General features: G+C 51.4%; 1 protein-coding gene across 14 annotated transcripts in view; it reads right to left on the reverse strand.

The window, feature by feature from the left end:
- Window positions 1-14,031, reverse strand: part of Col13a1 (collagen, type XIII, alpha 1) — a 136,976-nt gene that overhangs the window by 69,854 nt on the left and 53,091 nt on the right. For 13 of the 14 annotated variants that reach the window (XM_005390076.2, XM_013517035.1, XM_013517030.1 and 10 more), the window contains exons 3-5: window positions 10,085-10,092; window positions 4,692-4,718; window positions 1,849-1,884 (exon numbers count right to left, since the gene is read on the reverse strand). In XM_005390076.2, the coding sequence (XP_005390133.1) occupies window positions 1,849-1,884; window positions 4,692-4,718; window positions 10,085-10,092 (71 nt within the window). The remainder of the gene's footprint in view (window positions 1-1,848; window positions 1,885-4,691; window positions 4,719-10,084; window positions 10,093-14,031) is intronic. The other variant, XM_013517032.1, reaches the window with a different exon arrangement.

The following is a 14,031-nucleotide window of genomic DNA, read 5'->3' on the forward strand; positions in this document are numbered from 1 at the left end:
TCAAAGAAGCCCTGACCTGGGAAGTGGGAGACCTCCTGTGGCTCCCCTACCTCTCCCTACTGCTAGGGGTCACAAGAAGCTGGGTGGACACTTCCTGGGGGAAGATATCCACAGGGCCCAAGGAGGAGGGCAGGAAGGAGGAGGAGGGGCCACTCCGCGTGTTGCATCCTTCTTTGAAGCCCGGTGTTGCTCCGGGGGGCAGGGGGCTCTCGAGTGAAGCTGAAGCAGAGTGATGGGGCAGGCCGAGGTCCCCAGTGTCCTGGTCTGGAATTGGTGGGAGAGCTTCAGGTGAGGAGGCTGAGGGCTGCCAGCCCCCAGGCATTGACAGACAAGCCTGGGGTGGGCTCTGGGGAGCTCACAGTTTTATGACAACGGGCACTTGTCCCTACCTCTGGAATGTTCCAGCTTTGGGGCTTCCACCTGAGTCAGACCCCCTTGACAGCTGTGATATTGTGGGTGCACTGCTAGGGTCAACAGCATACATCTGGAGTCTGGCTGTTTGGGCTAAATTCCTGCTCAACCCCTTGCTGGCTGTGTGACCTTGAGCAAGAGATCTAACTACTGAAACTCTGGGGGATTTTTTAATCGGAAAAATGGGGGTGTAAATTGTGCTTCCCTTGTGCAGTTCAACAATCCACTATGCGTGAGGCCCCTAGCAGAATGCCCAGCATAATGTTAGCACTTGGAAGGGTTAGTTACGGTTTGGATGCCTGGTCTCCATGCTCAGCCCAGGCGTGCAAAGTCACACAAGATGCCACAGCCATGCCAAGACCAAGCCAGCCAGGAATTACATGAGGTGGGGCTGGAGGAGCCTGGAGGTCGAGGCTGATGCTGGCAGGAGGGGGGAAGCAGTCCTAGCCATGTCCTCCACCAGGTTGCCTGGTAGTGAAATGGCGCCTGGCTGTTACCACACCAGGCTGTCACCCTTCTGGTCATCTGGAGCCCATCACTCTGAGGCTGGTAGGAAAAACCCGGGTGCCAGGACCAGGGCCTGTGCCAGCCTTTCCATTCCTGTGACTCACTTGCCCTAACTAGCATCCTCATCCTTTCTCCATCTTCACTTTTCATCAAGAATCATTAAATGTTTTCACGCTGAGCCTGCTGGTGAGGATCTGGAGGCACCGTCTAGAGCCAAGCCCTGTCTTCACCATCTCTGAGTGAATCTCCTACTGCAGAAGACACTCCAGAAATGCCGGCCCCCCGGGGATAGCTGCAGGAGGGGCGGTAAATCTGGGGGTGAACTGCCTGCTCTGGGGAGGTCAGTGGAGTCCTCCGGATAAGGAGGTGAAGACTTCACCCCAACATCATCCAGGAGGCAAAGAGTTTTGTTTTTCCAGTTCCCTGGCACTTCCTGGGTGCTGTGACAGCTGTCTGCAGAGCACACTTGTCTTCATTCCTGTGCAGAAACTCATCCTAAGACCCCCCCTGGGGACGCTGGAAACCATGGGTTGTACATAACCCTATATTTACTGTTTTTTCTCCTATACATATATATCTGTGATAAAGCGTAAATTAGGCTAAGAGATTAACAACTATAATAATACAACAGAACAATCATAAAAATATATATATTTTTAAAATTGTATGAACGTGGTCTCTTTTTCAGCATACCTCCTTGTATAGTAAATATTTTTGGACTACAGTTAGACACAGTTAAACCATAAGGGAGAACTACTACGAAGCCTTATCATGAGATCTGAATACTGGGATAAAATTTCTTCTCTTCTCTTTCCCTGTCCCTGAAGCTGCTTGGGGTTGGGATGGGCAGCAGTTTGCCAAGTTTTGGAGGACAGGCCAGCACGTAGAAGCAAGCAGTGGCCACCCGAGCAGGTACAAATGCCAACTCACCACACGTCCAGGCATCCCAATGGCACCTTTGTCCCCCTGATGAAGGAGGCAGAAATAATCAGATGTGGCTGGAATCAGCCAGTGTGTGCCCTGGGTTAGCTGTGTGGAGCTGTGTCGAGCACACAGCCCACTCACTTTGCATGGGCAGCTGGGACATCCTGCACGATGCCCGAGCTGCTATGGATGAACTCCCCAGGCGGCTCCCCCAGACTATTCAGTAAGTGGCTACCTGCGCTCAGGCCTGCATCGTAGAATGAACACTGAAGTCAAAGTCTAATCTCCAGCCTGGTCCTCAGTTTCCAAGCCCTTCCTCTCTAAGACCTCTGCTGCTGTTTAGGCTAAACAGCAACCCACTCTAACAATGATCAGAATGCACCTCACTTTCATCACCCTCAAGTTCAAGGCACCGATCAAGGTGACTGGTGGGTGAATCACTTTCTTAGGGCTGTCTGCCTGAGCTGGAGAGCGGTGCCCATGCTCCCCTGCTCCTCTGGGCCCCTCTGTCTGCAGAAGCTGCGACCGAGTCCTTCTCCTGCCCTCCCACCTCTTGGCCACCTCCAGTAAGAGCAGGAAGGACCTCGGGCCATATGGATTGAGCTGCATCATGAGTTTCAGATGCTGAGAGAGCTGCTTTGTTTTGTTGCCAGGGGTTACATCTTCTCACTCTGGAAATCTGCTTATTAAGTTTTGTTTCTCTTCTTTTTGGTAGAAAATATTTTTTTGCAATCATATGCATGCAGACATCATAAAATTTGGGGTGGGGCCTGAAAGGACGGAAAGCACTGGCGTGCGGGAAGTAAGGTCATGTTTGTCTGGCCTGCTGGGCAGGAGAGGAGTTCATTCTTTAATTTCCCTGACATGCATAGGCATTTCTGGGGTGACTCTTTCTGCTGACCTCACTGAGGCAGAAGGCCTCATGGGACAAGTGGCATCCCCAAATGTATATGGGACACATCAGAGAATGTGGTCAGCTCTGAAATTAGACTTCTGTCACACACACACACACACACACACACACACACACACACACACACACACTGTCTGAGTAAAACATTCCGCTGTTGCTCAAAAGTATCAAGGCGGTAGTGCAGGCTATAAGCACTGTTTCCTTAATGTCCTTGAGCTTCCTTGAACGTGATAAGAGGGCCGTTTTCAGCCCAGTGCTTGGCACTTGAGAGTTTTGAGTAAATCACATATTCTAGTGCTAAGCTTAGAATGGCCACAGCCACGGACAAGTACACATCTAAGCACGTTCATGCTTCACATCTCTTATTTTACAACAAAGGGCCGGCGCCTGCAAATCCTCCCAGGTCCTCTACGAGAAAGAATCCACAGGACCATGACCCATGGATCTGAAATCTGCTCTTCCTGCTGGGAACACCAGGCCAATGCTGGGAGTCAGCTGTGACATCTCCATGATCCACTTGCTCTCGGGCTTTTGAATGATATTTCAGGATGTGTGTTTTGGATTCTTTTTCATTTCTTTTTTTTTTTAAATTAATGTTCTTTGCAGTCTTGGCCATAAAATGCTCGGGTTAGGGACAGGCACGGAATGGCCAACGCCTGGAAACTGCAGCAGCCACTGCTCTGTGAATTGCCCCCTAAATGCTTTTTAAAGGTGGATACCATAAGAAAAAAAAAACAAAAGTCTGCCCACGTTCCCTGCAGTCATCTGACTTCTCCCCTCCTTGAGTTTCATGGGACTGATTTGCCCCTCTGTCCTCCTAGACTCATGCTTACTGGGAGGGTTTCCACTGTGGAGGCTGAACATTCTCCCACATGCATTTCATTAAGAAAGTCACCACCTGGCGTGAGTTCTAGAAGCTCCCGACTTAGCCCTAAGGGCTGCAATGTAACTCATGTCTAAAGGAAAGAAGTGAAGAAGGGTCTGGAATCCAGTGTCTTGGTCTTGAGCAAAGACACACAGAGTACACAGGTGCCACCCTGGTCCCCTCCATGCCCCACCTTGGAGCTCTGACTGGCTATGGCATCTTGCCTCAGTCACCTCCATCCCAGGGCCTGCGGTGTTAATATCCAGTCATTTATCTAGGCTGGATTCCACAATTTCCTAGGCGACTTTAAAGATCATTCTCAATTGTCAAGTGTGGGCTGCAGAAGGGAGCAGTATGGAATGGACCTCACATAAGGGAGCTCCAAGAACTGGAGAACAGTTTCTACCTTTCTGAGTCTCAATTTCCTCATCTGGACAATGGGTATAATAGTACCCATTTCAATGAGTTGTTGACCAAATCACATATGAAGAAAGATTAGCATATGTGTGGCACCTATTAAAGTCTTAGTAAGAGATAGCTATTGGTGTTATTTCTACTTGGCATAGCCTCTCTAGAATTCAGAAATAGTAACTGGGGAAAATCAAAGTTTTTGAGTCTATGTTTTTACCAGAGGGCACAGGAGAAAGTGGAGCAGGGGTTGGAGTATTAGCTGGTAAACAGGGAGATCTCAGTGAGTTTTGCCACACCCTACTCCCAGCCCTTTCATTATAGGACCATTGGTCTAGATGTCAGGTCTAGTGTTGGGAGGGTCTTCTGCTATGATCGCTGCCTGGCAACCAGGAGGGGCATCTAGAACTAGGTAGGGAGTTGGGGGAAGTACCACTCTCAGCTATAGGCCACAGACTCAGAGAGGCCCCTCACCCAGAGACACTTACGGGAGAATCAGCCACTCACCCCAGACTGAAAAGGCACATGAGAGGCTGGGGGTAGCTCAGTGGTAGAGCACTTGCCTGGCATGTGCAAGGCCCTGGGCTCCATCCCCAGCACCCGCCTCAAGGAAAGAAAGGTAAAAGAGAAATGGAAGGAAGAAGAAATGAAACAGTTACTTACAGGGAGCCCAGGTCTTCCAGTGGGGCCCTGGATAAAGGAGGGAAGAGTGAAGTTTACACAGTCATGCTATGAGCAGCCAACCGTTCAGTACCACCTCAGCCAGCTGTGTACCCTTGGGTAAATCACTGTGCTCTGTGGGCTGCTGGGAGAAGGTGAATGTTAAAAAGGATTATCACAGTAAAAAACATCTTGCCACTAATCCTTCTCAGAACCCTCCCCCTCACTTGGAACACTTCCCATTGTTCTGGTCACTTTCCGAAGCAGTTCTGCAAGTCCTCCTTAGTGTCTTTAGTTGTACTGTGGTGGTTGCCTCAGTGTTCTGAGTTGATTTAAAACATGTACCTTTTGTGGTCATTTTGACTTTGGGAAAGAGGCAGAGGTTGCCCAGTGACAGATCTGGTGAACACCGACATACTACAGAGTTTTTACAAGTCTACCTTTCTGCTGGATGGCACATGGCAGCACCATTCACCGCATAAGGACTTCCAGAACTTCCCCCGTCTCACCACACAGGAAAAACCTGGGCAGAGCCTGTCATCTGCTGGGACGTTCCTGCTGGACCTGCCAAATCTGAGCCCATGGCTGTGACCGTGGTAAATGGGGCAGGGTGGGGGCTTTCCTACATCATGAAGGAGGCAGTGGGACTTCCTTTGACGTTCTCTGACCAGAGTCAAACCACCCACTCCACGATGGGTCAGTGGTGGGCTGGAGAGAGGGCAGGAGGTTGGTACTGGCTCTTGGTGTACATAGAAGCCCCTGAAACTCCAGGAGCCTGCTTCCTTTGACCACAGCTCTGCCTCCTGCCCTTTATTCATGACCATGGCACAATTCTGGGCATAAACTAAAGACTCCAGAAAATGGGTCTGAAATCCCATTGAAAAGAGGAAAGCATTTAACAAAAGATACTTGTAATAAATTAGAATAATTATCATTGTAGCAATATGCACAGGAGGAAGCTCAAGAACCAAGTAAATCCTGAAGATGTGTCTTTTTGGCCCTGGATCCTGACTTCTGGGTGGATGTAACATGAGAAGGAGGTTGAGAAACTGCCCTAAAACTGCCTCCTGGGGCATCAAGGGCACCTGCCAAAGAGGGAAGAAGCCCTGGGGAGATCTCTGGGAGCTGAATGCCTGCCCTGGCAGGGAAGGATCTGGGACAGGGGAGGGTGCCCCATCAGAGGGACCATACTTTCTAGGTTAGGAGCTCAGGCTCTGGAGTCAGCCCATGTGAGCTTAAGTCTTGGCTCTGCCACTTGCTACTTGGGCTCAGTTTCCCTGTGCCTCTGTTTCATCATCTTAAAAGCACAAAAACAATCCTTACTCATCCTTTAGCATTAAACGAGATAGTGTATAAAGCATTGAGGTCAGGGGCCGAACCATAGACAGCCTAGGAGGACGCTGGTTGTCACTGTTGTAGGAGGAAAGAGGACACATCGGGGAGGTGCGTGGAACTGGCCCCCCTAGCTCTCCTAAGGCAGCATCTTTCCGTCCAGCCATCAGCTCTTCCTGTAGACCAAGGACAGAACTAGGAGTGGGTCTCAAGTGTCCCTGGGAGACAAGTCCATCCCTGAAGGATGCTGAGACCAACTCAGGCAGCACCAGGAGTAAGTACCCCCAGCTTTGCCCTTTTCCTGAGGACAGTTGCTCAGTGGTGGTGCAGGGGCTCCGGCCGGCTGGGAGTCTTTGGGGGACTGTTGAACAATGGCCCTCACAGGGTTCAGGACTCATTCTCAGCCTTCTGCATGATTTTCCCCCATAGCACTAAGATGTGAGCTCAAGTGCCTGAGAGGTGCTCAGCTCCTTGTCCTCCTGGACACCTCCCTGGGACTGAATGAACTGACAGCTCAACTCCATACTGTCCCAGTCCCCAAAAGGACACCAGACCTGCAGATCCAAGGCCCTACCCTCTTTCACTTCCTACCTGCCTAACCCCAACCTTACCCAGAGGGAGTGAGAAGCGGGTGTTGCCCTCCTCCCACACACTCTCAAGGGTGGATGGGGTCAGTGCAAGATTACAATCTCCCACAGTGGGTCTGCCTGGGATAGGAACAGGGGGCATTTCACTTACTGCTCCTATGTACTTACAAACCACACCACCCCGGTTGTGCCAGCCTTATGAGGACACATGGCGTGAACTATCTCAGGGCTCAGGCCCAGGAAAAACCGGGTGTACTTCTACCCCAAGGTAGCTTGAGGCTCACAAAAACTCTGTTCTCTTCTTTGCTCTGCTGAGCAGGGAGCTCACAGCCAAGTTTCTTGCCTCTGTTCTACGTCTGCCCCTCGCCCCACATTTCCTTCTCTGGTTTGTAAATCATCCCCCTCCTTGGAATGAACAGGGTAGAAAAAATGAAATATAAAAAATCCACAGAATTATAATTTCCTTCTTAAAATTAGACACTTACAAAAACCTCTGGGGAAGGTTAAGTATATATATTCTAAGCAGAAAAAATATAAATGTGTAATATGTTTATATACACACATTCCTCACAATACCCTGAAGAAGGAGATATACTATTTGTGAGGGATTGAAAACTGGTGGTCAACCTGTAACACCCGGCTGAACAGAATCAGCGTGGTGCTGGGTGTGGAGTGCCCGCCTGAGGACTGTTGCCAACAGTATAAAAAGGAGAACTGGAGAGGAAGAGGTGCTGTAGGGAGCTGTTGGCCCTCCTGAGGAGCTTGTCGTGCTGGCTTTCCTGATACAAACTCAGCTGTTCTCATCGTTGGAGGAGCTCAGGACTTTGTTATCACTGCGAATGGCTATGGTTCACTTTAGGGGAGTTCTGGTCCTCACTTTGAATATTGCTTCCCGGCTCCGGAGGGGAAGATGGTGCACTGTTCAATGTCCTGGAGAAGTTTGTCACTGTGGCTTTCCTGTTCTCATCATCAGAGGAGCTCAAGACCTCGTTGTTGCTGAGGATGGCTGTGGTACTTTTCAGGGGAGCTCTGGTTCTTTCTTTGAGTGTCACTTCTTGGCTCCAGTGCAGATCCCTCAGCCTGCTGGCACAGATCCTTCATCCTGCTGGCACAGACGTTTTAGCTTCCACTACTGACCTTTGGACCTTCCCAGCGCGGATCCGTGAAACAGACTTGCATGAGACATTGTGGAAGGCTCTAGGCCTCCAGCTGGACTTCTTTGGGGCACTGTTATGGACTCTGGGTCTTTGGCTGGACTCATGCAGGAGACTGCTGTGGGATCCAGGCCCTCGGCTGGATTCTTTGCGTCTTTAGTGTGTGGACAGATTTCCTGCACTTCTTTGTACTTGACTCTTCGAGTGACTACTGTAAAATAATCCTATAAATTGTGTGTTTTGTATTAAATTATTTTCCTTGTAAACCCTGACTACAACACTATTGTTATTCTCATTTCACAGATGAGGAAACTGAGGCACAGAGATAAATAATTGCTGAGTCACACAACTAGAATTGACAGTGCTAGGACTTTGGCACTCATCCTCATGGAAATCTGCCAGCGTCCTACACACGGTGTCAGCTTGCAGCTCAGCAAGAATCACAGACAGCCACCCTGGCAGCTGATGTGAAATATTTCCTGATTTTCTTTCAGAGAAGGAGATGCTCCTACCTCCCTTGGTCATCTACTTCAGGGTTACAGCTCCAGTATTAAGAAAGTCCCTACAAATCTGACCCAGGGATGCCAACAGATGTCAGCTGGAGCCCCAGTTCCAATGGACTGGAAGTAACTGACCAAGAGGTTATGTTAAAAACCCTCCCAGTTGATTAGCAATGCCTGCCCAGCACATGAGGGATGGGGTGGTGGTGGCCCCAGATCTGCAGCCTTTTCAGTGGTCCCCATGGCGACATCAACTCATCTCCCGTGGTGTGTGCCAACCTTGTGCTCACAGGAACATGGGTCATCAGGCAGGAAGACAGAGTCCTCCTGAGGACAGCATTCAGGCCCCCACCTTGGACCACTGGCACGCATCTTTCACAGGGAGTGGCGAGAACAGGGCTGTGGTGGTGATTCCACCTGGGCCAGCTTCTTGTTCCTTCTTCCTGCCTTGCAGTCTCCTCCTGCCAGTGCTCGGCAGAGATTCGAGGCTCCTCTTCTGTATCAGGCTTGAACGTGGGGAAAGCTGCCTGGGCCCTTGCCCCTTGCTCCAGGGCTCAGTTGGTGGCCAGGTGGACAGAGACCGGGAACAATGACTCTTCGTTTGCTCCTGTACTACCGAGCCCTGGGAACAGCTTCTGGGTCAGGGTGCACACGCTCTCAGGATGCTGAGCTCCTGTCGAGAGAGGCCCCTCAGGTTAGGCAGGGGCTCCGAGCTGGTACTGACAGGCTGGCCCCATGGGTGGGGTGTGTGGAGCAGATGGACACACGGCCTAGTTCCAGCAGTCACCTGTGGGTTCCCGGTGGCAGTTTATTACAGAAGATGCATGACAGAAATTGCTGTCTGACAACCCTGAAGTGTCATGACAAACGTCGCCTCCTCTTCAGGGAGCAACAGGCTTTTCCTCTCTTGCTGTGACCTAGCAGACAGGGCCTTGGCAGGGTCCTGAGTGGGTCTGAGGGTGTTTTGGGGCACCGATGGAATACAAATAATGGTCTCATTAGAAATCAGGCAGGCAGCTCTCACAGATGGAAATGACTTCTCAGAGAGAGGGAGGATGATGGGGTGGATTTCAGTAACCTTGAGAACGATCTGATCGAGGGCTCCCCCAGTGCCTTCTGGGTCTTTTGTTGGGGTATCAAATGCTGTCCCTCGGAGCACATGTGCCCTGCTCTCTGGATCCATTACCTTGGGAGGGAGGTGTCTCCTTGGGCTTGTCTCAGGTTCTTTGGAAATGCCTCGGCTCTCCGCCCACTCTGGGAGTGAGGCCCAGGAAGGAGGGTGACGTGCTGCCTAATTTATGTGTCATCTCCAGCCTAACCAGCTGACACTGCTCCTGCACACAACTGGCACTGCCAGCCAGCTCCACCTTCCCTAAGTGACTTGGCCAGGATGGAGCTGCCCACTCAGGGGCGTGGACATCAGGGACCCCTGAGCTGTCCGTACGGGGATGGGGGCCACTCCCTGACCTGCTTCCTGAATGGGGAGGAATGTTTTCAGGAGCAGGATGGAGTGGGAAAGAACCTTCCCTAAGAATCTTTCCCCTCTCTAGTACTTGCTGCTTTCTCAACTCCACGTGCTTCTTTGGGGGACAGAGGAGCTGGTCTGACCAGGGGCAAGCCAGCCTTGCAGAATGAAACTAGGGCCTGCTTCCCCTGGGGACAAGCCCTGCCTTGCCCTGCAGAGGTGCAGGTAGACAAAACAGTAGTCTCCTTCCCTATGTAGACAAAGAAGCCGTCTACACAACAGTCCTCCCAGCACCCCGTTACCGGCAGATGACACAGGCCTTTCAGACACACACGGCCGCTCCAGGGGGAGTACTTACAGGAGGTCCTGCAAGAGAAAGAAAATGTCCTGTCAGTGTCACTGCTGCCAGCAGGGGGCGGTGGGGAGGCCACCATAAAAGCAGCATCCAAAAGCCCCCGGGAGGAGGGGTTTCCATCTGGGCTTCAAAGTTGGTGTTTTGCTGGCTCGCTTTCACCAATCTAATCTCTCCCCGCTTTTCTCAATCTCTATTTCCATTATTGGAGGAGAAACCCCCTAGGTCTGGGTCCAGTGGGGGTGCTGATTGTGGTCCCCAGGCTCCGCTTCACACCGCACAAAATGGGCTCCTGGGGACTTGCCCACACTTGTGTTCCACACAGTATGGCAGAGGACACCAGAGCACAGCAGAAAGGTCCAAATCACAAGCCCAGGAGACCGGCATCGTCGGCCTGATTGCTGTCCAGCAAGCTTCCCAGGACACGCAATGGAAAACAAGCAGGAAGGAGCAGGGCGGGGGCGGCTTCTCCTCAGGCCCCCATCTGATGTCTGCCGCCTGCCCTGGTTTCTGTTAAGCGGTGACTCAGGCGTCTTGCCCTCTTGGGTCTGCCGCCCCTGCTGCTTTCTGACGCCCACCACTCGGCCTTGCGCCCAGCCCTCCCTGCGCGCCTCTCTCCCTCCTGTGCTCACTGTCCCTCGAGGCAGCCCTATCTCATTACTGGCAAGGGCCATGAAAGACAAATTCAAGCATTCCAGGGAGGCGCAAGGGGAGTGGGGCACAGGGGGTGGCAGGGAAAGAGTAGCGGGAAAGTGGGGAACCAGAGACATTTCTGCAGGACGGGAGCCGCAGAATCCCAGGAAGCCCGAGGTTCCCAGCTGGGCCTGTGCATCGGTCCAGCCCCTGGTGACCTGGCCACATTGCCCCCGGAGCCACTCCTGAGCTCGACCAATAAGACTTTTTTATGTTCCTCTCGCTCCTCACATTCTCAAAGCTGGCTTCCTCCTCTCCTTCTCCATCTGCCCTCGTCCCTGAGCTTGTGGCCATCCTTTAGGAAACAGCTTATCTGATGCTGGCCTCTCGCAAGCTGTCATGTGAAAGGGGAACAAAGTGTTTGGAATTAAAAACAAAAGAAGGCCAAGAGTTGTGGTGCAGGCCGGGAAGCCCCAGGTTGGTGGGCGGAGCTGCACTCAGAGTTCCCGAACAAGCCCGGGATGGGGAGGGGAGCATCTGGGGCCGATTAGGCTGAGGGGCAGGGGGATGTCACCTGGAACCTGGAACCTTCCCTCAAGGCCAGTCTGTCAGCGGGGCCAGCCCAGCTGGAAAACCAAGCCTCCTGGCTCATGACGAGAAGGAGGCTGGTGACAAAGTTCAGCCTGTGGCGATTGAGACAGTTCAGCTACCTAGAGGGCAGATGCTCTGGGGAAGACCCCGTGCCACAGGCCAGATCCCTGACAACGGGTTCTCCCTTTGGTTAGCAGTCTCAGCTGCACAGGAACCAGACACAGGCAGCAGACACAGGACAGCTGAAGGATGTGCATTCTCCGGAAGACTTTGGTGGGTTTTGCATCACTGCCATTGTCACTGCATGTTCCACTAAGTTCTTGCTAGGTACCAAGCATAACTCTAAGGGTTTTCCTTGATGAAGTTGGTTCTTTCTTTTTTTTTTTTTTTTGGAACTGAGAATCGAACTCAGGACCTTGCGCTTGCCAGGAAGGCACCTGTGCCACTGAGCTATACCCTCTGCTGAAGTTGGTTCTAATGTCCCCACTATGTGGATGAAGAAAGTGAGGTAGGGAAAGCTTGAGTGACTCTGCCAGGGCCAAGCAGTTAGTAACCGGCAGAACTCCGGACCCATTGCTGCAGTGCATCTCTCTATGCCTGTCACTCAAACAGCAACTCAGCCCACCCCGAAACTGCCTTCAGACCTCGTCCCCCTAGACCTGTTTGGATACCTGTCATCTCCAGCCGCTGTGCCTCAGTCTGTCCTCAAGCCTCTGATCTGAGGCTGCTGTGGCCTCAGGAGCAACCTTTGCCCACCAGGGAGGGCTGGGGGCCAGGGAAGGGTGTACAGCAGCTACCCAGCGTGGGGACCTTCTTGATCATATCTGTCACCCACCAGCTTCCTGCCCCCCCATGTGACCCACCTTCTCTGAGTAAGGCGGCCACATTCCTTCTAAATGGCCACACAGGAAAGGACTCTATGAAGAATCCTGGGACAGCCAGCATTCTGGCTTTTTGTCAGTGCCCTTTTTGTGTGTTCATTCATTCATTCAACAGCATTTAAGGAATGCCTACTATGTATCTATTGCTGTGCTGGGCTATGAGCTATAGAAAGATGCATGATGCATAGTCATTGCCCTTTGAGGAAAGAAAGCTTAGTTTGGGGAGCACCCATTATCTACCAGGTACAATACTAAGCCCCAGTAAGAAAGGTGGAGAATTTCTAGAAAAGAGTTCTGAACTAAACATGAGGATCTGGGGAGAAAGATTTGTTGTAAGAGCACTCACTCATTCATTCATTCAACATTTACTGACTGCTTATTATGTGGCAAGTATAGAGCTAAGTAAGGTAACTTTAACATTACATTAACCTTTACTACATCTTGCAAAGTTGGTCCCATTTCATGGATGGGGAGTCTGAGCCTTAGAGGTTAAGCAACTTGCCAAAGGCAATATTAGTTTTTTTTTTTTTTTTAATTTATGCTATTTTATTTTTGCTGCACTAGGGATTGGATCCCGGACCTTTACACTGAGCCATATCCCCAGCCTTTTAAATTTTTTTTATTTTGAGACAGGATCTTGCTAAGTCACTAAGTTTCCCAGACTGGGCTCAAACTTATGGTCTTCCTGTCTCAGTCTACCAGAGCGCTGGGACTGCAGGCATACGCCACTATGCTGGTTTAATACCCACTCTGAGAAATTTTTAAAAATTTCCATAGGGCAGAGCCTACATTGGAACCCGGCCTCTTCCTCTGAAGCCTGTGCTTTCCAGGCTGAGGTCATGAAGATCCTCAAAGGAGAAGGTGTTGCCTGCCTGATCCTACCCAGTCCCGGGATCCAGTCCTGGTCCTAGGCAGGGGGAATAAGTCACAGCATGCTCCCAGGCTTAATGTCCCGTGAGCTGCAATCTGGTCCTGCTTGACTGCTGAGCTCCCAGAAGCTGAGGCCCAAGCCCTGACCCACATGCCTCAGGAGGCTGCTGCCAGGATGCTCGCAGCTGACCGCCTGCCACTTGGCTGTCATGTGTCTGAGCCACCCATCTCCGCAGGGCAGACGTTCTTCTGCTCATGGAACAAGGGTTCTCATCTAAGGGACTACGGACAGTGTCTAGAGACGTTTTTGATAGTCACAATTGGGAGGCTGCTATAGGTCTCTGGTAGGTACACGCCAGGGGTGCTGCTAAGTAGAGAATGCACAGACGCCCCAATGACAGAGACTTGTCTGGCACGGGATGTCACAGTACTGAGAGTGAGAAACCTCATGTTGGACCAAGGGCAGACTACAGGTTCTACAGCTCCTGCCCTGCCTTCACCCCTCTGTTGAGGCCCGGCCCTTACCTGAGCTATGATTGGTCAACATTTGGGATCCCATTCTTTTACAGTTTTGCCTGTTTTGCCTCCACTCCAGAATTTGTTAGGACACATCATAACTTACGTTTTGTGTCTTTGCTCTGAGCCTGACACCGTGCAAGGAACTTTAAGCGCCTACTCCATTCAGACTGCCCAAGAACTCAGTGGAGCAGCTACTGTGATTACTGTTCCCATTCTGAGATAAAAAGGCTGAGGCCCAGAGAGTGCAAGGTCATGGAGCTCTCTGTCATCTGAGCTGATGCTCAGATCCAGGCCTTGGACTGTTACAGCACAGACACAGGTCAGGACTATGACCCCAAAGTCAGAAGGAGGTGCTATAGTGGAAATCAGAGGGGCAGCCTCAGCCTCACAGAGCAGTGGAGAAGGGGAACCTAAGTAGCTTCACCAAGGTGGTCATTGGCAGCTGCCAATGAAGGACCT

Source organism: Chinchilla lanigera, unplaced genomic scaffold (genome assembly GCF_000276665.1).
Source record: "Chinchilla lanigera isolate Chin_1 unplaced genomic scaffold, ChiLan1.0 scaffold00036, whole genome shotgun sequence".
NCBI lineage: Eukaryota > Metazoa > Chordata > Mammalia > Rodentia > Chinchillidae > Chinchilla > Chinchilla lanigera.